Source organism: Sciurus carolinensis, chromosome X, assembly GCF_902686445.1.
Source record: "Sciurus carolinensis chromosome X, mSciCar1.2, whole genome shotgun sequence".
NCBI lineage: Eukaryota > Metazoa > Chordata > Mammalia > Rodentia > Sciuridae > Sciurus > Sciurus carolinensis.
The window spans coordinates 55,931,641-55,955,241 of NC_062232.1; the positions used below are offsets into that span (position 1 = coordinate 55,931,641).

The 23,601-nt window shown below is 34.7% G+C and overlaps 1 protein-coding gene across 3 annotated transcripts in view; it reads right to left on the minus strand.

Moving 5' to 3' along the window:
• Phka1 (phosphorylase kinase regulatory subunit alpha 1) overlaps positions 1-23,601 on the minus strand; it is a 108,491-nt gene that overhangs the window by 67,557 nt on the left and 17,333 nt on the right. For all 3 annotated transcript variants that reach the window (XM_047535520.1, XM_047535519.1, XM_047535516.1), the window contains exons 5-9: positions 17,342-17,424; positions 11,604-11,684; positions 4,984-5,082; positions 3,723-3,869; positions 911-964 (exon numbers count right to left, since the gene is read on the minus strand). In XM_047535520.1, coding sequence (XP_047391476.1) covers positions 911-964; positions 3,723-3,869; positions 4,984-5,082; positions 11,604-11,684; positions 17,342-17,424 — 464 coding nt within the window. The remainder of the gene's footprint in view (positions 1-910; positions 965-3,722; positions 3,870-4,983; positions 5,083-11,603; positions 11,685-17,341; positions 17,425-23,601) is intronic.

The following is a 23,601-nucleotide window of genomic DNA, read 5'->3' on the forward strand; positions in this document are numbered from 1 at the left end:
CAATCCCCAGGATCAAAAAATCCCTTTAATAGTATTTAATATTCCCCATGGATATTTCCAAGAAAAATTTGTCTATTTAGAACCAAAGGAACTTAATCTTTTCAAGATCAAGAACTGCTTAGAACTAACAAACTAAAAAAACTTTCAAAGGGTTTTTATGATCTGGAATTGGTTTGTGTGTTCCCTAAGGGTCCATGTGTTAAAATTTATTCTGCACTGTAAGTTATTAAGAGGGCAGAAACTTATTCCAACTATGTTGTTTAGAAGTGAGGCCTGGGATAGGGGATTGGGATTCAATAAGATCATTAGGGTGGAGCCCCCATTACTGAATACTGGTGGCTTTATAAAAGAGAGAGAATGACCAGAAGAGACACACAGACATGCTCATGCTCCCTGTTTCTTGCCACGTGATGCCCATCACTAATATGGAGCCTTGAACTTATACCTCCAGAACTGTGAGCCAAAATAAACAAGCCACCTTTCTACATAACACACCCATTTTGTGGTATTACATTATCGGCAACAGAAAATGTACTAAGACAAGGGACCAGAAAGATGTACTGATGGCAAGATTTTGCTCTTTGTAGATATTAAATATTTGGGGGGAGCTACTTTGCGACTATGCAAATTTTTTGTTTTTGCTTAAACTTTTGCTCTGATTTTAGCATTCATCAGTAATTCTTTCCTGAAACTAACCAACTGCAAGAGTTTTCTTTCTTTTCATTTAGACCAGAATGGCCTCCAAACTGAGAATGTGGCAGTGAAGTCCAACAAATACAGTAAACATCAGTTATTGTTATCCTATTTAGTGATCTACATAAGTACCATCAATGAGATAAGTATTATCTCTGAACAAGGCTGCAGATAACAGCGATCCTTCATGTGTTCATTTTGCTGAAAAGAAACTTACCTCTTTAGGAGTTTTATATCCATCTCGTAGGAAACGACAGCAACCATAACGACCCTGGGGACGCAGAGAAAAAATTTAGAAGCTTATACACAAGTACATCAATAAAACAGAAATACATGCTTGGTAAAATCCATCCTATGCAATTTCTCACCAATACAGACATGATAGCTAAAAACAAATATAAAAACCTGAAATCATCCCAGCAGCAGAAATTCATTTCAGCAATGTGATTACAACTGAGGGCAAAGTTATAGGTTCTTTCTTAGATGAGCATTTCTAACAATATCCACCTTAGAGTAAGTCTGTGACAGCATAATTACTAATCTATGTGGTCCTGCTGATAGCTCACAGAGCTTATAGAGACCACAGGCTTTAAAAAACATTTTTTAAATTTGAGATGTTATCAATACATTACAGTGTCCCGATATACCCATCAATTACCAGGATCTTATAGTAACATCTTACATAACCATAGAACATTCATCAGAACTAAAACATTATCTTTGGTACAATAGTATTAACCAAAGTATGTAAGTTAAGTGGCTTTCATCAGTTTTTCCACTAATGGTCTTTTTTTGTGTTCCAGGACCCAATTCAGAACCCCACACTGCATTTAATTGTACTGTGTCCTTAGTATCTTCAAATCTGTGACAGTTCCTCAGTCTTTCCTTGTTTTTAATGACCCTGATACTTTTGAAGAGTGTTCATGAGTTATCTTGTATAATGTCCCATATTTAGTTTAGTTTGGCTTTTTCTCATAATGCAATTGAGGTTATGTATTACTGGAAGATACCAAACAAGTTATGTGCCCTTCTCAGTGCTTTATATAAGGGGATATATGATGTCCACATGTCCTATTAGTGGTGAAGTTCCCTCTGATCATTTGGCTAAAGTGGTATCTGCTGGATTTCTTCACTGAAATTTTTCCATTGTAAATATTAGATATTAGATATTTGGGGGAGATACTTTGAGACTATGCAAATATTCTCTTTCTCCTTAAACTTTCATCCACAGATTTTAGCATCCATCAGTGGGTCTCTCCTGAAGCAGTTATTATTTTAGTGTTTACCTAGTGGTAATTTTATAATTCCTTCATTTCTTCAACATGTTTTTGTGTATATAGTTAATATTCATTTGATATTTGATAATGAACTATCCTCAGTTCCTTAACATTACACATAAGCTATGACCCCTTTGGCATTAATACTACTTAAAAATAATTTTTAAAATTTTATTGGAGCATATTGATTATACAGAATAGCAGGTTTCATTGTGGCACATTTGTACATGCATATAACATTATTAATAACATTCTCCAATACATTCCCCTGCCCTCTCCCTTGATCCCCCTGGTCCCCTACCTGTACACTAATGGTTTCACATAGAGTCATATTTCTACTAGCACAGTACCATAGAGAACCATTCCATCACCCTAAAAATAATCCAGAGATCCTCCCCCACCTTTCTTTTTCTTTTCCCTCTGTAGCTTCCACATATCAGAGAAAACATATGACAGAGGGTTATCTCATGAAAATCAAAGGGAGAACAGTAGAGCAGAGTAAAGGGACCACAGAGGAAAAAGGGAAATACAACAGTATGATATTGGCTGCTATGGTTTGGATGTGATGTGTCCCCCAAAAGCTCGTGTGAAACAAGGCAAGAAGGTTTAGAGGAGAAATGATTGGATTATGGGAGCCTTAACCCTATCTGTGAATTGATTTCCTGATGGATTAACTGAGTGTTAACTGAAGGTGGGTGGGGTGTGCCTGGAGGAGATGGGCATTGGGGGCATGCCTTTGGGGTATATATTTTGTATCTGGCAAGTGGAGTCTCTCTGCTTTCTGATCATCATGTGATCTGCTTCCCTCTGCCACACTCCTCTGTCACTATATTCGGCCTCATCTGAAGCCCCAGGGAATGGAGCCAACTGCCTATGTACTGAGACCTCTGAAACCATGAGCCCCCAAATAAACTTTTCCTCCCCTACAGTTGTACTGGTCAGGGTCTTTTAGTCACAGCAGTGAAAAAGCTGACTTAAACACTGACCAAATTATATTGTTATATTATGTGCATGTATAATTATATAACAACAAATCCACCATTATGTATAATTATAAGGCACCAATTAAAAAAAAAACCTTATTGCTAAAAATTTTTTAAAAATATTCCAGAGCTGCATTGCTATAGACAACCTCTCCCTCCAACTTCTGGCAACCACTAATCTGTTTTTTTTTTCCTGTTCATTTTTTCTTTTCTAGCTTACCATGTAAATTGAATCATACAACACGTAGTCTTTGGGGTCTAGTCTTCTTTCTTTCCCTTAGTAAAATGCACTTAAGAATCATTCATATTGTCATATAGATCAGTAGCTTATTTCTTTTTATTGTTGAGTTGTATTCCACTGGGAGGTAGTATAATTTGTTTATCTATTCTTGTGTTGAAGGTTGTTTCTAGTTCTTTTTTGCAATTATCAATAAAGCTGTTAAAAACATTTGTGTGCAGATTTTTTGTTTGAGGAAAAAATTTTCATTTCTTTAGGGTAGCTATCTAGGAATGAAGTTGTTGGATCACATGGTATACATGTTTAAATTTGTAAGAAACTGCCAAACTGTTTTCCAAAGTGGATGTACCATTCTGTATTCCCACTAGCAATAACTACAGAAACTAAAAAGCTTTTTAAAGAAGAGGACAACTCAGAAAAATGAAAGGTTCCTTAAAATCACTGACACAGGTCATGTTCAAGGCCTCCAAAGGTACTAATTTCCCCTCAAAGTCACAGTCTCAAAGAGAAGAAAGGCAAATGTGGACATACCTGAAGCTTGGTGACTATCTCCTGTTTTGTGAGCTCCACCAACTGGCTGTCCTCGACAGCAAAGGCTGGGAAAGAAATCACTGACAACAGACTAGCATCAACCTCTTTGGATGTTGAAGCCCGGGGCAGTAGTGAATTAAGGATAGACTAAGAAGAAGAAATTCAAATAGGGTACATTAGTAAATACCTTGGCATTATAAAACAGTTTTAGTTTCAAAAGATTCATGTGGAAGATCTTTCAGAAGAAAACATCAACCTCAACATTATTCAATAGAGAGAACTTAGAAATCTAGCTACTTTGGTTAAGTCATCCCTTGTCTTAATCCTCTTCTTAATAAGTCCCCATTCTGATTCTTAAGCACTGCTCATGCATAGAGATTACTCTAACATTATCCCACCCATGGTCCTATTGCTCCATTAGCAGTTACTTAAGGATAAAGTTAAGGTAAAATGTAGCTGCTGAGGAGCAAGATAAGGAAGGATCAGCTCTTATGCCTCTGATATGTTTTTTTCCCCCATGGAAAAGTTTAGTTTTTAAAATGAGAAGGCAAGTTTATATTCATTAGAACACGTGGGCATCTAATCAGAGTTTGGAGAAAAGGAAAAAAATTCATCATGCCAAAGAAAAGAAAATCTTTAACTTTCTTTATGTTTATCTATTTGTTTGAGATGGGGCCTCACAATGTCACCCAGGTTCATCTCAAACTCATAAGCTCAAATGATCCTCCCATTTCAGCCTCCCAAGTATCTGGGACTATAGGCATGTGCCATCACACCCAGCTAAACCTTAATCTTTCAAAATCAAGAGTAATCCTAAACAAAACTGAAGATACATTTTTACAATGTTAACATTCTGATCTCCAAATTATCTAACCCTGGAGGTAACCCAGGATAAAAGACTGTTTCAGAGACACTGTGAAAAATACTCGAAAACTATTATCTTTTGTTCTCTTTATATATTTAGAAAGGGAGATTTTCAGGAATGTTATAGCACCTTGATAAGATAGCAATGGATAATTTTGTATACCAAGGTGGGATCCTTTCAAAACCTTTCATAACAGAACACAACTATTACAAATTTTATAGACAATGATATATCTGGCTTATCTCAGTATAGGATGCTTGATAAAGACATTTCTTGACACATGGTAATAAATCAGATGATGTACTATCCTTCAGTTCTCCTTAATCTATAGCTCATGCTAAATCTGAGTCTGGGCAAGAATAAAATTTTCTATAACACTGTTCATTATTCCCTTACCTGGCAGTGTTGTACTTCATCAGCCAGGACATGGATAACAGATTGGGGCCCACCTTTTACACCAAATAGGTCCAGTTCATCTAGTGCTTCCAGGGCTGCCTGTGAAAAGCAATGGAAGAAAGGACAACTTCAGGTTAGAAAGATAAATATTTCTGGGCTAGAGATATAGCTCAGCGGTACAGCACTTGCCTAGCATGTGCAAAGCCCTGGGTTTAATTCCTAGTACCACTACCACCAAAAACAAACAAACAAATAAAACCCCAAAGGTATATATTTATATTCCCTGTATCCTAGTATCTTATCAATGCATATGATGTCACTTATAAGTATGTTCAATAAAGCAGAAAATAAAATAATATTTATTTTCAGGGGCTTCCGAGTTTTTCTTTGTCTCCCACATGGTCCCAGAGAAAGTTACGATGGAGTCTATAGCACTAACGAGTCAAATATTACACTTCAAAATAACTTGACATCATTATGTACAACTATAATGCACAAATAAAAAATGTGAAAAAATAATTTGAACATGGAACATGAATGTATAGTATATCATTTTTTTTTTGCAAGGAAGCTCCAAGTATGATATCAGCACATAAGAAATGCTAGAAGTTGTGTGGTGTAAGATAACATAACAACTACATGTACGGCCAGACAGCTGTGTTTCCACAGAGAAGTGACGTCCTTAAAACATACTATAGGTGACTTTAAAATAAACATTCTTAGTCACCAAGCAGAGGAGGAATTCCCATGGTTTTAATTACACACACACACACACACACACACACACACACACAAACACACACAAAATTTTATGGACTATAGTCACCCTAATGAGCAACAGACCTCAAAACTTATTTCTCCTGTTTATCTGAAACTTTCTACTCCTTGATCAACAATTCTGCATTCCTTCTCTCCCCCATTGCTCCAGTCTTTGATGATCATCATTTGACTCTCTACTTCTTCATTTGACTTTTTTTTCTTTTTCCTTTTGGTACTGGGGAGTGAACCCAGGAATATTTCACAACCAAACTACATTCCTTTTTTTGTTTTTTGAGACAGTGTCTTGCTAAATTGCTCAGGTTGGCCTTAAACTTGAGATTCTTCTGCCTTAGCCTCCCAAGTTGCTGGGATTACAGGTGTGTGCCACCATACCTGGCTTCGAGTTTGACTTTTTAGGATTCCACACAAATGTGAGATTATCATTTAAAAATAATGTATTAATTTCTTGCTTTTCTAAATATGTTTTCAGATGAATCATAAAGTAAAACATACTCCTTATAGACTATTTTGAAAACATAGTAAAGTATAAAGAGGGGGAAGTCACCCAAAACAGCCACTGTTAAGATTTTTGAAATGTTTCCTAATAGTTTTTTCTATGTATATTTATATATATTTGAGATTACATTTTGTATCTTACTTTTTACAATTCATATAGATCTTAATTGTTTTTCCAAGTTATGAAAAAAACTACTTTGCAGCTATTCATATGACAGAGGATTACTATTCAGAATATATGAAGAACTCAAAAAATTTTAACAAAAGAACAAATAATCTAATCAATAAATGGGCAAAAGATCTGAATGGACACTTCTCAAAAGAAGTACAAATGACCAACTAGTATATGAAAAAATCTTTAACATCAAAGAAATGCAAATAAAAAATTCCCTGAACTACCCTAGTCAGACTAGCTGATATTTAAAAAAAAAACTGAAAAATAACAAATGCTAAGGAGGATAAGGAAAAAAGGAATGCTTATATACTGGTGGTGGAAATGTAAATTAGTATAGTCACTATGGAAACCAGTATGGAGGTCCCTCAAAAAACCTAAAAATACAATTACTGTATGATCCAGCTGAAGCACTCCTGCGTATATACCCAAAGAAAAAGAAGTCAGCATACAAAAGACAGACATACACATATATCTATCTTTACTGCAGCACCATTTGCAATAGCTAAGTTATGGAATCAGCCAAAGTACTGGTCAACAGATAAATCAATGATAAAACATATTATAAATACACAAGAGTATATATCCACATTCCATAAAGATGTGTTTATTACTTCAGTAATAAGAAGAATGAAATCATGATATTTGCATAAAAATGGATGTAATTGGAGGTCATGATGTTAAGCAAAATATGCCAGACTTGCAAGATGAGTATTTTCTCTCATGTGGAAACTGAAAAAAAAAAAAACAAATAAAACAAAAGGTGACCTGAAACTAGAAGAGTGACTATTAGAGAACGGTAAGTGAACCAGAGGAAAAGGGGAGAGAGAGAATGTCAAAGGAAGGTAATAGGGAGGAGGGATATAATCATAGCACAATATATGAATGTATGGCATGCCATAGTCAAACCCATTATTTTGCATAGTGAACATGCATTAATAATTATAATTTTAAAAAGAAGGCATGCGAAGGCTTACAAAGTTGTTTAGGCTGTCAGATCCTGAAGGCAGGTACTTAAACTAGGTTATATTATTTCAGTATTTCTGGTCAACAGTCAAACCTATAATTAATGTTATTACTTTCATAAATAATAAAACTGAGTGACCTGGGCCTGGTGGTGCACACCTGTAATTCCAACAACACTGGAGGCTGAGGCAGGAGGACTGCAAGTTTGAGGCCAGTCATAGCAACTTAGTGAGGCCTTAAGCAACTTAGTGAGACCCTTCTAAAAGTAAAAGAAATAAAAAGAGCTGGGATGTAGCTCAGTGGTAAAGTGCCCCTGGTTTTAATTGCCAATGCCTAAAGAAAAAAATAAAAATAAATAAAACGACTGGGTGATTGATGAAAACTGACAAGAGTTAGTGATTTACTTTTCCATATAGGCTGTATCTCCTGACAAAGTGATATTTGCCAGTTTTAAGGAAAAATGGCTGGCCAATTCACACTCTTTTTGTAAACTTAAATTCAAACGACCAGTCATGATGCCAAGTAAATGGCTTGAGTTTCATTTCCTATATAACCAGGTTTTCCAGCTGTCAGTTTAGATACAATTTAACATGGTAAATTAAATTATATGTTGCTAAATCAACTAGTCAATTCAATGAAAACCAAACTTGTAAAAATGGCATAAAAACTATTTTGGCATAATATCCTTAAATGAGGCTGTAATAAACTACATTTGGCCATTTACCAATTGTTGGAAATTTAGGTTATCTTTAATTTGGTACTTTGATAAACATCTCAGGCTAAATTATAAATCCACTGAAGTCAAGGTTGTGTTTTTACTAATATCTAGAGTACATAGCATGGCATGTAGTAGGCTTGGGGTTGAGCTACCAATTCTGCGCTTTCATTTTGAGTTGGTTTGTAAGCATAAATTTCCTGAAGTAGAATCATTGGGTCATGATCAATTGGGTATGATCAATTTTTGAGACAATGCTAATTTGTTTTTGATGTATATCATACCAATATAACTATCACTAGCAGTATATCAGGAAGGTATTTGACAATACCTTCCTTCCTGCAAACTAAGTATCTCGATATTTTTCCTGCTTTGATAAAAAAGGTTTATCTGTTGCATTCACTTGCATTAACTTGCTAACAAGGCTGGATATAATATCCTCAATTATGAGGCAGACTTGATCTAGTCTTAGAGGTAAAAGGTAATTATAAAAAATCTTCCCCAGGGCTGGGGATGTGGCTCAGTGGTAAATTGTTACCTGGCATGTATGAGGCCCTGGGTTCAAATATCCAGCACCAATTTTTTTTTTAATTTAAAAAGCTTCCTTAAAGAAATGACACACAAAATAAATGAAACCTAAAGGGTAAGTGGAAGTAGACCAGGTACAAAATACTCATTAATAACAAAGGGGAAAATAGCAAATTTATAGCAGAGGCATCTGGCAGAAACCACTTTAATGAAGTGACTAAATATAACATTAGTAGTAATGGGACAAACTCACATCATGTGCTCCCTGATGATATAGGATCACCTCTGTGGTATTCTTGCCAAAAACAATATGAATCTAATCATAAGGGACTAGCATACCAAATCAAATTAAGGGACATTCTATAAATACTTATCTGAGGCTAGCTAATACAAGTGAGGGGGAGCTGAGTGGTAGAGTATGTACTTAGCATGTATAATGTCCTGGATTCTATTCCCAGGATCAAACTAGGCCAAACAAAACAAAATATCAAAACAAACAAAAAACTAGCTTGTATTCTTCAAAACTGCCAGGGTCATGAAAGATAAGTAAAGACTGAAGTAGTGTTTCAGAGTGAAGGAGCCTAAAGAAATGTTATAACGAAATGTAACATGTTATTCTAGGATCCTACATCACAAAAATTTTTTGCCATAAATGACATTAGTGGGACAATTAACAAAATTTGAACGAGATGTGTGGATTAGGTGGTAGTATAATGCCAGTGTTCATTTCCTGATTTTGATGATCGTACCATAGTTATGAAAGAGTCTTTGTGGAAATTCACAATGAAGTAGTTAAGGAGTAGTGGGGATTAATTTCTGTAGTGTACTCTCAAATTGTGTATGTGTGTGCATGTGTGCTTAAACAGCTAGAGAAAAATATAAATTAAATGTCATCAAGTGAGGAACTTAGATGAGATATATATGAGAATTATTTGTACCATTCTTATAACTTTTCTCTAGCCTGAAATGATTTCAAAATAGAAAGAAAAAATAGTTTTAGTGCTTAAAACTTTTGGGATCAAACATCCAAAAATAAAGTTTTGAAGAAAATGGCCATATATGGTATATAATGGCATACATATATCCTTCATATATGGATGGGAAAAAGGAAATCAGTGAAAAAATTTTGGAGGGCAATTTTAAAGTGTATATCCCTTAACTCAGTGTTTCTTAGTTTTAAAAAATCTATTCTATAAAAATTATTTGTGCAAGTTCATCAGGATGTATGTACAAGAATCCAAATTAAAACATATTTGAAACTATAAAAAGTGGACACAATTTTAATATAGCAATTGTTTAATACTACAAAATAACCAAAAAGAACAAATTAATCATAAAGGAAATGACATAGTAGGGTGCTTAGTTATGCTCTTCAGTGACATATGAGATTTACTGAATGAAAAAACCAGGTTACACAGAAGTAGATATAGTATAACCTCATTTTTAAAAAGTAAATTTAATATCTGTACCATTTTGGTCATTTTTAAATACATTTTAAAAAGCTTACCCAGTAGATAAATGTTTCATAGGTACAAAGTTCCATATATATTTATTAATTTTACTGCATTGGTTATATAATTCAAATTTTCTATGATCTCAGTTTTTGTTTACTGCAGTTATCATGACCTGACAATGTGTTTTGTTCAATTATTACCATATAATTGTTTGTTTCCCTTGCATATCTAATACATTTACTCTGTATTAATTGGAACTACATTTCAGACTAGACTTCTTCATTATAGGTTGTGCCTCTTAAAAGTCTATCATGACCCTCTTTGTCTTCTATATCCAATGTAATATTTTTGCTTTGAAGTCCACTTCATTTGATATTCATATATCGTCACCCCTGCTATTTTCTTTCCTTCCTTCCTTCCTTCCTTCCTTCCTTCTTTCCATCCTTCCTTCTTTCCTTCCTTTCTTTCTTTTTTGTACTGGGGATTGAACCCAGTGATGCTTTACAACAATGCTACATCCCAGCCCTTTTTAAATCTTGAGATAGGGTTCTTACTAAGTTGGTTAGGGTCTCACTAAATTTCTGAGGCTGGCCTCAAATTTGTGATCCTCCTGCCTCAGACTCCTGATTACAGGCATGTACCATCATGCCCAGCTCCCCTGATCTTTTCATGTTTGTCAGACTTTGCTTATCCTTTTGTCTTTAATCTTTCTGAATCATTTTGTTATTTAGGCAGTATGGACTGGATTTCCTTTTTTCTTTTTTAAAATCAATCCGTGGGGCCTGAGACTTGGCTCAGGGATAGAGCACTTGCCTAGCACATGTAAGGTAGAGGGTTTGATCCTCAGCAACACATTAAAAAAATAAATAAAGGTATTGGGTCCTACAACTAAAAAATATATAAAATTTTTTTGAAAATCTGTCTTTCCCTCTTAGTAGAAAGAATTAAATTATGCATATTTATCATGAGGGATATATTTAATCCTATTCCTGCTATTGTATTTTATGAATTCTTGCTCATTTCAGACAAAATAAAAGCTGATAGGATGAAAAGATAGAGCTAAATAGAAAGTGGTGGTGGTGGTGGTGGTGGTGGTGGTGGTGGTGGTGGTGGTGATGATGATGATGATGATATGGGGGACAGAGGAGAGTAAGGGAATAGAGGATTGAGAGGTGGTTCTCTGATATCAAGCTTGGTTAACTGTTCTATGGAAGGACAAAAAGTTTCTTTTTGTTTTTGTAATGGTAGAGATAATGTGTTTAAAGTGTGTTCTTGGAAATCCTTGTGAGACATTTAAGTAGACATACCACAAAAGCAGTTGGATATCAAATTTGGAGCATCTATGTGTTTTCATCTACATGACCATAGTTTCATTGGAGAATCTGAATTTTGTCTGTCTTTTAAAACCATAGTCTGTTAATGGTCCACATGCTCATTAAGTTTTTTCTATAGAAAAGGTGCATCAGACTACCTTACCCCATACTTAGTATAAACAAGAAAGAAAAATTACCTTTGCCATTCCAACTGAACTGGCGTTCAATTCTGAGATCCCTTGGTTGGTCTTATCTCCACGTTCCCATATCCCGAAGTCCTGGGATAACAATAACCAATACACCATTAGCAAGTCATAACTACTAAACACTCACTAGATGCACAATCCTTGAATAAAAAAAATTAATAGTAACTAATTTGCTATATATATATATATATATATATATATATACCCACAATGCTTATTAATGAGTTGGTGGCTCCGGTAGCTAATTTCCTGATAACTTTAAATTCTGTTGAGGCCTACAAAAAGTTGGAAGACTTCATAAGTTAATCAGGAGGGATAAGAACTATAACTCAGTCCATCTGCAGAGATGCTTCTCAATAATTATCACCATAGCAGGCACCCAGGGGATCTAGGAGATGGAGCCCAGTACTTTATCTTAAACATCCAATTTAATTTGACTCTCTATTGGCACTGATAATGTACCACACACTAATTGATGCATGTTATATATTATCTTCCTTCATCTTTACCTTTCTATAGATGATGAAACTGAGGTGCAAAGAGAGGTTAAGTGACTCACCCAAGTTCATAGAACTAATAAGTGACAGAACCAGGATTAGGGTTTAAGTAATCTTACTCAAATCCTATTCTTAATCATAGCTCCATATGTCCCCATGAAAATATAAATAATATTCAAAGTTACTTTTAAAACTCTTACTTTGAAATGACTTCAGATATATAGAAGTTACAAAAAAATATTACAGTGAGTTCCCATATGCCTTTCATTTGGATTTTTCCAATTTTAACATCTAACATAACTATAGTACAACTGTCAAGGTTAAAAATTAACATCAGGATAATAATACTATTAACCAAACTGTGGATTTTATTTGGATTTCATCAATTTCTCACTAATAGCCTTTCTGACATTCCATAATCTAATCCAGAATTCCATGTCACATTTGTCATGTTTCCTTAGTCTCTTCCAATCAATGATGGTTCCTCTAGTCTTGTTTTTCAAGACCCTTGGTGCTTTTTGAAGATTAGTGATCAAATATTTTATAGATTTCCCTAATTTGGGTTTGCATGATATTTCCTCACAACTAGATAGAGGTTATACATTTTTGATAGAAATATGTATTGCAGTAATTATGCTGTGTCCTTCTCAGTACATTATATCAGAGGTATAATATGTTGCATATCTTATTATTAGTGATGTTAACCTTCACTTTGCTAAGGTACCATCTGTTGAGTTTCTCCATTCTACCGTTACTATTTTCCCCTTTGTAATTAACACATATCTTGAGAAACACACTTTGAGAACATGCAAATATCCTGTTTCTCTTCAAACATCCACTCACTTATTCAGCATCCATTGATGGATCTTGCCTGAAACAGTGATGTTTTAATGGAGATTCTCTAGCTTCTTCATTACTTCTATAATCACTAATTGCAATTCTGTACAGAAGAGCTGTCCCTTCTCCCTCATTTATTTTTTTAGCCAGTTATTTATATTAGTATGAGTTATGGATATTTAGGTTTTTCCCTAATATTTTGTTATCCAAATTGTTAACTGTTCAAGGTTTGGTCATCAGGTATTTTTTCAAGTTGGCTCCTGTGCTTTCTTCATTTCATTTATTGATGATTTTTTCCTGTGCTCTTTTGATATGCCCTATTCTTTTTTTTCTGCACTTCTTTACTTTTTGGTAATACAAAGTACTCCAGTCTCATCTTGTATTTTAATTAATCCCAGCCCTGGAATCAATCTCCTCTACAAGGAGCACCAGTTTATTTCTTTTAGAAAATTATAGAATCCAAAACCTGGGCACTGGGTATATTCATTATTACAGGGGTGTCATTCCAGAACTTAGAATAAGATGTATGCACACATGTGTATGTGCTTGTACATGCACACGCACATGTACACACACATGCTCCCCACATCTCTATTATTTCTGTATTTATCTTTAATTACTTTTCTTCCTTCCTTCTTTTCTGGTACTAAGGAATGAACCCAAGGGTACTTTAGCACTGAACCACACCTCCAGTCTTTTTAATTTTTATTTTTGAGACAGGGGCCTTGCAAAGTTGCTGAGGCTGGCCTCAAACTTGCAGTCCTACTGCCTCAGCCTCCCAAGTTCCTGGGAATAAAGGTGTGCACCACTGCATTTGGCCTCTAATTACTTTTCATATCAAATCTCTAAGTTAAAGTGATGTTTCAGGAAAGTAAGCCCTATTTAACCCATGGCTTGCTTAACCTTCCCCCAGACTCAGATCTGCCCTACTTTGTGTAGCAAAGATTAATATATAAGCACACACAAATATCATTAAGTCTACCATTACTACTAAACCCCCTGGATGCAAAAGAGAGGCCAAAGAATCCTGACTTCTACCACAGCAAGCCTGTGGTCTCAGAAGGCATAGTGATCAGTTGACAAATAATATCTTCTTCCATAAAAATGTCTATGTTAGACTTGTTTTTCTGGAAAATATAGAGGAAGAGATTCCAGATTCACCCTCCTACCAAAAACAACTTTAAACAAATTGGACTATGTATCATAGTGGTTTTCTCTTTCTTTTTCTTCTCCTTCTACTATTTCTTCTTCTTCTTGGAATTAAACCTAGGGCCTCATTCATGCTATGCAAGCACTCTAGCACTGAGCTGTATTCCAAGTCCAAGACAGTGGTTTTCAATATAATGAAGTTCCTGCGATGAAGGGCAGTGATTCCTGAAAGGTAGCAACAAACAGGACAGGTCCTATGATTGCTCCATACTACTGTTTGTAAGCATTTCTAGACCACAGTACAGAAAGAAAAAAAAAAAAAAGCAGAGCTTGGCAGATTCCCTAAGTTGAGTAAATGAAGCTCAGAGTACAGAGAGACCAAGGTACATATAATTTCCAGGACAAAGTAATGAGGAAGAGAGAGAGAGTTACATAGATACACAACCTCAGAATTCTGTAAAGGTTCCCCCTCTAAAATTCAACATAAAAATGGCCAATGTATGTATGCAAGAAAACTACTTGAGGTTGGGGAAAGAACCACCCAAAAGAATTAAAGGGAAAAATACCTGGTGCTCAAATAGGACCAGAGATGGTGCTTGTTCCAAAGATTTTGTGGGGGTAATGAATATTCAAGGGTCTGGCTTAAATAGTGGGGAATAATTAGTCTTAGACTAAACATGACTTTCAACCCACATAACACCTTTAAAGAAATAAAGGATCAAAGTATTTCCAACTAACTTAAGTAGATCCCAGAACAAAGATCAAGAGTATTTAGAGAAATACAAAAACATCCAGGATGCAGCAAGGTAAGATGCATGATATCAGGCATCCAGTAAAAAATGACTAGGCAAGCAAAGGAGCAGGAAAATACAATCAATTAATGAGAAATGTCATCAACTGAAACCAACCTGGAACTGACAGACTTTAGAATTCTGAGACAAAGACATTAAAATATTTAGCATAATTGTATTCCATAAGTTTAAAGAGTTAAGTAGACATGTGGAAAATATAAAAAAACCAAAATTAACTTCTAGAAATGAAACTTTTTGAGATGAAAAATACACTGGATAGAATTCATGACAAATTAGACAGTGTAAATGAAAAGATAAGTGAAGTTGAGGTATAGTGATAGAAACTATCCAAAATGAGAAACAGAAAGCAAAAAGAAAAGAGAGAGAGAATTTAAAAATTAAACAGTGTATCAGTGAGCTGTGGAACAACATCATGTGGCCTAATATATGTATAACTGGAGCCCCTCTAGGAAAGGGGGCAACATAAGAAATATACAAAGAAACATTTGCTGAAAATTTTTAGTGAAAATTATGTATCCACAGATTCATGAACAGCTAAACTGAACCGTAAGCACAGAAATATTAAGAAAAAAAGCAAGGAATACCATAATCAGAATGCTTAATATCAGTAATAAGAAGGAACTCTATTTTTTGGATTTTTTTTACTGATGCATTATAATTATACATTATTCATTATTATATATTCATACACGAAGAAGAAACTCTTCAAAGGTAGTAGGGGTGGACGAAGGCTCATTATATAGAGAGCAAAAAAGATAAAGATAACAAATTCCTCATGAAAAAAATACAAGCAAGAAGATAAAGGAGCAACATTTTTCAGGATTGAAATACAAAAACACCTATCAACAGAAAGTTCTATACCTAGAGACAATATCTGTCAAAAATTAAAGTGAAATAAAGGCATATAAAAGCTGAAGTAATTCATCACCATCAGACCCAAGAAATGATAAAGGAAATTCTTTAGGCAAAAGGAATGATAACAGTTTGAAATCTGAATGTACATAAAGAAATAAAGAGTGCCATAAATTTTAAACACATTTATTTTAAATTAAATATCTTAGAAAGATAATGGAACAATTAACAAAATTTTAAAAGCGATGTGGTGGCTGGGGGTATAGTTCAGTGGCAGAGAACTTGCCTAGCATGTGTGGGGTCCTGGGTTCTATCCTGAGCCCCTCAAAAGAAAAAAAAATGTGTTGGCCATAAGGGAGGAGGGTGGTAAGTAAGAAACAAAGAGAAAAGGGGCAGTCAGAAAATGACTTTGTCTTTAAAAGTCAGTGTCTTTAGTGCAGTCCTAGAGCAATTACATTCATGCATTCTTCAAATACTAATAACTTTATATATCTATCATTTTTGAGGTAAAATTGTTATAAAAAGGTACACAAACTGTAAAAGTTGGTTTTATCCTATGTTTAACTGTATGAACTACCATCATAAGAATGGTCATTTGTGAAATCCCCCAATCACTTTTTAAAAAGTTTTTAGTTGTACATGGACACAATGACTTTAATTTTATTCATTTTTTTTATGTGGTGCTGAGGATCAAACCCAGTGTCTCACATGTGCTAGGCAAGGGCCCAACCAATGGGTCATGAGTCCAGCCCTCCCCCAGTCTCTTCATGCCCACTGTAATTTATCTTTCCCTCTGCCTTTGCTATGAGGCAACTACAGATCTTCTGTCACTATAGATTTCTAGAATCTTGTAGTACTGTAACCATGCAGTACATACATTTTTGTCTAACTTCTTTCACTAAGCATAATGCTGTTATGATTCATCCATATTGTTCATGAATGCCAAAGTTCATTCCTTTTTCTTGCTGAACAGTATACCATTTTATGGGCATACTGCAATGTGTTTATCTATTTATCTGTTGATGGACATTTAAATTATTTCCATTTGGGAGATTATAAATAAAGCCTCAATAAACACCAACAAAAACAACAAACAGTTTATGTTAGACTGAAGAAGAAAAAAATCCACATACCTGTGTCTAATATAATATTTTATATAGAGAATATGTTGTATATGTTGAATTAATATGAACTTAACTCATATAGTAGTTGTAAGGAAAAAACTTTTTTGTATACTAGTGCTATTATACCTACAAATAATATTAAACACATGACCAGATTTTATTTCTACATAGCTAACTAGTGCATAATTTTCCCTAGCCATCATGCTCCTGTTTGTGACTTTAAATCATTAAAATAAGACCACAATTTAGCACCAGGTTTACAAACACATGCCGTAAGATATCATGTTGAAAGTATAGCATCTGGACACTCTGGAAAGAGACTGAATATAATTTCTGCCAGAAGTCTTTTTAGATTAGTTCACTATGAGGGACAGCATTAAGAGAAGGGATGGACTGTCTAGTATATTAAAAACAAAACCATCGCGCATTTAAAACCCACTCCAAAATGAGCTACTTACAGCAGTTTTATATGCAGCTTCAATGTAAAACACAAGGTTCTGTATGAAATTGACTTCATCTAGACTGTGGATGATATGAAGTCCTAAGGAAAAAGGGAAAAATGATATACAGCTAGTCAATTAGCACTTCAAACTTGATAGGCAGCCACAGAGGTGAAGTACTCACTACTCCCAGGTAATCCACTCTTGCTTAGGAAAAATTGAAGACATTTTGATTTGTAATCTTAAAAACCACATCACAAATCAATCCTAGGCTAGTCTCCAACTAAGTGAGATGTGAATATATTTTAACAGGAAACATTTTAACTATTATTTGTAGGTTTTTACAGAAACTCTCAGATTCCTGATACTCTAGGTTACTAATTTATAATGTACTTAAATATACAAAACTATAAAGAAAATTATTTCAAAAAAATACCATGAAGGAGTCTAAATACTAAGCAAACAAAGTGTATAAAATGATATTAAGAACTTCAAGCCATATTTGGAGTAAAAATAACAGTTATTCTAAATGCAAGCTACAAAAAGACAATTAGCTTACACAGGGAATGTTTGCATGAATTATCCATTTAATTTTTATAGAAACCCTAACAGACAGGTACCTCTATTTTCTCCATGAAGTTTAGAGTGATTAAATATTTCACATAACTAATAGACATTGGAACAATGACTCAGTTGACTGTAGACTTCTGTTACACTTTACAGATTGAGTTCCTAACCAAGAAGTTAAACTACCACTTAATATGAATAATATGATCCATTTTTTTTGTTTAAAAAATCTTTTTCTCCCCCATTTCACCACCAAAATAGAATTAAAAACATAAAAACTGGAAAGATGTTAATAGTAGTTTTCTTTGATGTTAAGATTCAAAAGAGCTTTATTTTCTTCTTATTTGGACATCTTTGTAATTTTACAGTATTCTATAAAAATAGTTCTGTTAAAAAGTTGTATATAAAAGCAAAATCATATTAAATAAGGTAGAAAATGGTAGGATATACTTCATAAAATTTTATAGAAAACTATTAAGTCCCAATTGCTGAAAATGTTTATATGTGTAAAATAAACAATTAACTTTTTTTTTTTTTACGTTTACATAGGGTAATGATGTTTATTTTATTTTTCCCCTCCCCCCCACCCCTCCCACCCCTCTTTTCCCTCTACACAGTCCTTCTTTCCTTCATTCTTACCGCTCTCCTTAGCCTAACTCTAAACCTAACCCTAAACCTAATGCTAGCCCCTCCCACCCCCCATTATATGTCCTCATCCGCTTATCAGCGAGATCATTCGTCCTTTAGTTTTTTGAGATTGGCTTATCTCACTTAGCATGATATTCTTCAATTTCGACCATTTGCCTACAAATGCCATAATTTTATCATTCTTCATTGTGGAGTAATATTCCATTGTATAAATATGCCACAGTTTCTTTATCCATTCATCAAGTGAAGGGCATCTAGGTTGGTTCCACAATCTGGCTATGGTGAATTGAGCAGCAATGAACATTGATGTGGCTGTATCTCTGTAGTATGCTGATTTTAAGTCCTTTGGGTATAGGCCAAGGAGTGGGATAGCTGGGTCAAATGGTGTTTCCATTCCAAGCTTTCTGAGGAATCTCCACACTGCTTTCCAGAGTGGCTGCACTAATTTGCAACCCCACCAGCAATGTATGAGTGTTCCTTTTTCACCACATCCTCGCCAACACCTATTGTTGCTTGTATTCTTGATAATCGCCATTCTAATTGGGGTGAGATGAAACCTTAGGGTAGTTTTGATTTGCATTTCCCTTATTACTAGGGATGTTGAACATTTTTTCATATATCTGGTGACTACCTAAACTGAACGAGGAGGACATACACAACTTAAATAAACCAATTTCAAGCAATGAAATAGAAGAGGTCATCAAAAGCCTACCAACAAAGAAAAGTCCAGGACCAGATGGGTTCTCAGCCGAGTTCTACAAAACCTTTAAAGAAGAGCTCATTCCAATACTCCTCAAACTATTCCATGAAATAGAAGAGGAGGGAACCCTACCAAACTCGTTCTATGAAGCCAATATCACCCTGATACCTAAACCAGACAGAGACACATCGAGGAAAGAAAATTTCAGACCAATATCCTTAATGAACATCGATGCAAAAATTCTCAACAAAATTTTAGCAAATCGCATACAAATATATATTAAAAAGATAGTGCACCACGATCAAGTGGGTTTTATTCCAGGGATGCAAGTTTGGTTCAACATTCGGAAATCAATAAATGTCATTCACCATATCAACAGACTTAAAGTTAAGAATCACATGATTATTTCAATAGATGCAGAAAAAGCATTTGATAAAATACAGCATCCCTTCATGCTCAAAACACTAGAAAAAATTGGGGTAGTGGGAACATTCCTAAACATTATAAAGGCAATCTACGCTAAGCCCATGGCTAATATCATTCTAAATGGTGAAAAACTGAAAGCGTTCCCCCTAAAAACTGGAACAAGGCAGGGATGCCCTCTTTCACCGCTTCTATTCAACATCGTCCTTGAGACTCTAGCCAGAGCAATCAGACAAACCAAAGAAATTAAAGGGATACGAATAGGAAAAGAAGAACTCAAACTATCCCTGTTCGCTGATGACATGATTATATATTTAGAGGAACCTGGAAATTCCACCAGAAAACTTTTAGAACTCATAAGTGAATTCAGTAAAGTAGCAGGTTACAAGATCAATGCTCATAAATCCAATGCATTTTTATACATAAGTGATGAATCTTCAGAAAGAGAAATTAGGAAAACTACCCCATTCACAATAGCATCGAAAAAAATAAAATACTTGGGAATCAATCTCACAAAAGTGGTGAAAGACCTCTACAATGAGAACTACAGAACACTAAAGAAAGAAATTCAACAATTAACTTTTAAATGCCTCATTTGTAACAAAAATACTACTGCATGCTTATTGTCTAAAGCCCTATTTAGACTAAGAAATTACGTCGGAATTGAAGAATCAGGAAGCTTGTTTTCCCTTTCTGGTCTCTAAATAAGCAAGAAGAAGATATGAAAATCATGTTAGTTGTAGATGCTGAATGTTTAAACTTCTCATACTTTTCTGATGGAAACTATTCTATTTAAACAAGGATTTTATATCCACATTTGTAACAAAAATAAGGTGGTTCAATGGAAATGATTATATGTACCAGTTGTCTCATGTTAGACCATGAGAAAGTTCAGAATTTGCAGTTTTCTGAGCAATGGGTGTATCTACAGCACGTAGGTCTAGAGGAAAAAAACATTTTTAAAAAGGCTTGTGAGCCGGGCACACACTTGTAATCCAAGTGGCTAGGGAGGCTAAGGTAGAAGGATTGCAATTTCAAAGCCAGTCTCAGCAATTTAGCGAGGCCCTAAGCAAATCAGCAAGACCCTGTCTCTAAATAAAATATTAATAAAGGCCTGGGGATGTGGCTCAGTGGTGGAGTGCCCCTGGATTCAATCCTGGGTACCAATAAACAAACAAACAAATAAATAAATAAATAAGGACTTGGGAGCCAAGTATGGTGGTGCACACCTACAATCCCAGTGACTTGGGAGGCTGAGGCAGGAGAATCAAAAGTTCAAAGCCAGCCTCAGCAACTTAGTGAGGCCTTAAAAAATTTAGTGAGACCCTGTCTCAAAATTAAAAACAAAGTGGGGGGGCGGTGCTGGGGATGTGGGTCAGTGCTTAAGTGCCTGCAGGTTCAATTCCTGGTACCAAAAAAAAAAAAAAAAAAGTAAAAAAGGGAGTGGGGAGCTTGTGAATGGAAAAAATTCCTCTGACATTCTTAGAAGCCTGATGTAAAATGGTTGTCAAATCTTTCTCCTTTCTCTTTCTTATTTTCTGGTACTGGGAATTCAATCAAGAGCATTGTGCATGCTAGGCAAGTGCTGTACAATTGAGCTACATGGCCAGCCCTTAAGAAAAAAAAAAAGACCAGTAGAGCAGAGGAAGAGGAACAGGGGTAGGAAGGAGGGAAGGCAAAGGGGATGTACTGGGGACTGAAGTGGAGCAAATTATATCCCAAGTTTGTACAATCATGTCACAATGAACCACAATAGTATCTAAAACTATAAAGTACTAATAAAAATTTTCCTTTTTTGATAACAGGGTTTGACTAAGTTTTACAGACTGGTCTCAAACTTTTAATCCTCTTGCCTCAGCTCCAGAGTAGCTGGGATTACAGGCCCATGCCACCAAGCATGGCTCAAATATTTCTTAATCTCAGCTCCAAAATGAACCCCACTGTAAATGTCCTGGATAGCACTCATTCCAGTTCAGAAACAATTCTTAGGATAAGCACACACTTTATAAATCAGCACCTAGTAATACTCTTTCATGAAAAGTATACAAAGTGTCTTCCTCCTGCCACATCACCCATTCCTGCCAAATCTTTACAGGAAAGCATTCTTGCCAGTTTCCTCTGTGTCATTTCAGTGATAACATTATGCAAAAACAAACATTACCTAAAGGATAATATATTATATTGTACTTTGCTTTTTTCTTGTATAACTTGGAGACACTTCCAAACATATCTGTCTTGTTTATTTTAATGGCTACACAGTATTGCACTGAATGACTACTCATGTAACCAGTTTCCTATTGAAAGTCATTCAGGTTGCATTTACTCTTTTGTCATTACAATCAATTATGCAATTAATATCTGTATATACAGAAGGCCCTGTGTATCTGTGGGTTCCACATTGACAGATTCATCTATCCTTGGATGGAAAATATTCTGAAAAAAAAATTCACATGTACTGAACAAATATATACACTTGTTGTCCTTTTTTCTTAAACAATACAGTATAACTACTATTTACATAGGATTTACATGGTACTAGGTATTATAAACAATCTAGAGATTACTTACAATATACAGAAGAACGTGCATAGGTTATATGTAAATATTAAAACATTTATATAAGTGACTTGAGTACATGTGGCAGGGGGTCTTGGAACCAATCCTCTGAGGATACCAAAGGATAACTGCATATATCTTTGCACGCCTGTGAAGTGTATCAGGGCAAATTCTGAGCAGTACTACTGAATAAAAATTTATGCATATTATTTTTCCAACATTTTATTACACATAATTTCTGTTTATTTCAAGCAAAAACAATGAATGAATTTTACAGAGAACATCTGTGTATCTACTATGTGGACTCTTCTATTAACATTTTACTATATTTTGTTCATCACATATCTACCCATATTATTTTGATACATTTCAGAGTAAGCAGCACATATCAGTACACTTCACTCTATACTTTACTATGTATTTTAAAGTTTGATAGTAATTACCAAGTTATTCTGCAAAGAAGTTCAACAGCTTATATACCACCCAACACTGACTGCCTGTTTCACTTTGTATTTATTTTTTACTATGTTTTATAAATCCTTGCCAACCCTGACCTTGCAAAAAGTTTTTGATCTTTGCCCTACTCTAAAAATACAAAGTAGAATATTCCTTTAGTTTAATTTGCAGTTCTATTATTATGAGTCTTTTATACTCCATTCATATTTCTTTTCCTCAGAACTGTTTGGGCATGTCCTTCATGGATTTCTGTTGAATTACTGGTTCTTCTGATTTACTGATATATACAGCTTAACATAGCACTACAGTTTCTTTTCTGTTTCTGTTATTGATATTTTAATAAACATTAAGGAAATTAGTCTTTTTCCCACCATATATATTGTAAGTAATTTTTTTTAGTTTGTTTGAATTTTGACTTTGTTTTTAGGTGGAGTATCACTTTATCTGAAATGCCTGGGAACAGAAGTGTTTCAGCTTTCATATTTTGGAATATTTGCATATGCATAATGAAATATCTCAGGGATGGCACACAAGTTTGAACATAAAATGCATTTGTTTCATATATACCTTTCATATTTGTTCCATGTACCCTACATACAGAGCCTGAAGGTAATTTTATAAAATATTTAGCATGCCTACATTTTGATTGCCACCTGTCTATCACCTGAGGTTAAGTGTGGCCTTTTCCATTTGTTGCATTATGTCAACACTCAAAAAGTTTTGGATTTTGGAGCATATTAGATTTTGAATTTTCACATTAGAGATTCTCACCCTGTAGTATAGTTTCCTTCTTAGAAACTTTTATAAAATAATTTTATCCTATGAATATTTCTGGTACTTATGGTTTCACAGTTTTTGTACCTGAATATTTGACCTATAGAGAGATATTTTAAATCAGAGCTCTGTAACTATACAACTAAAAAGGACT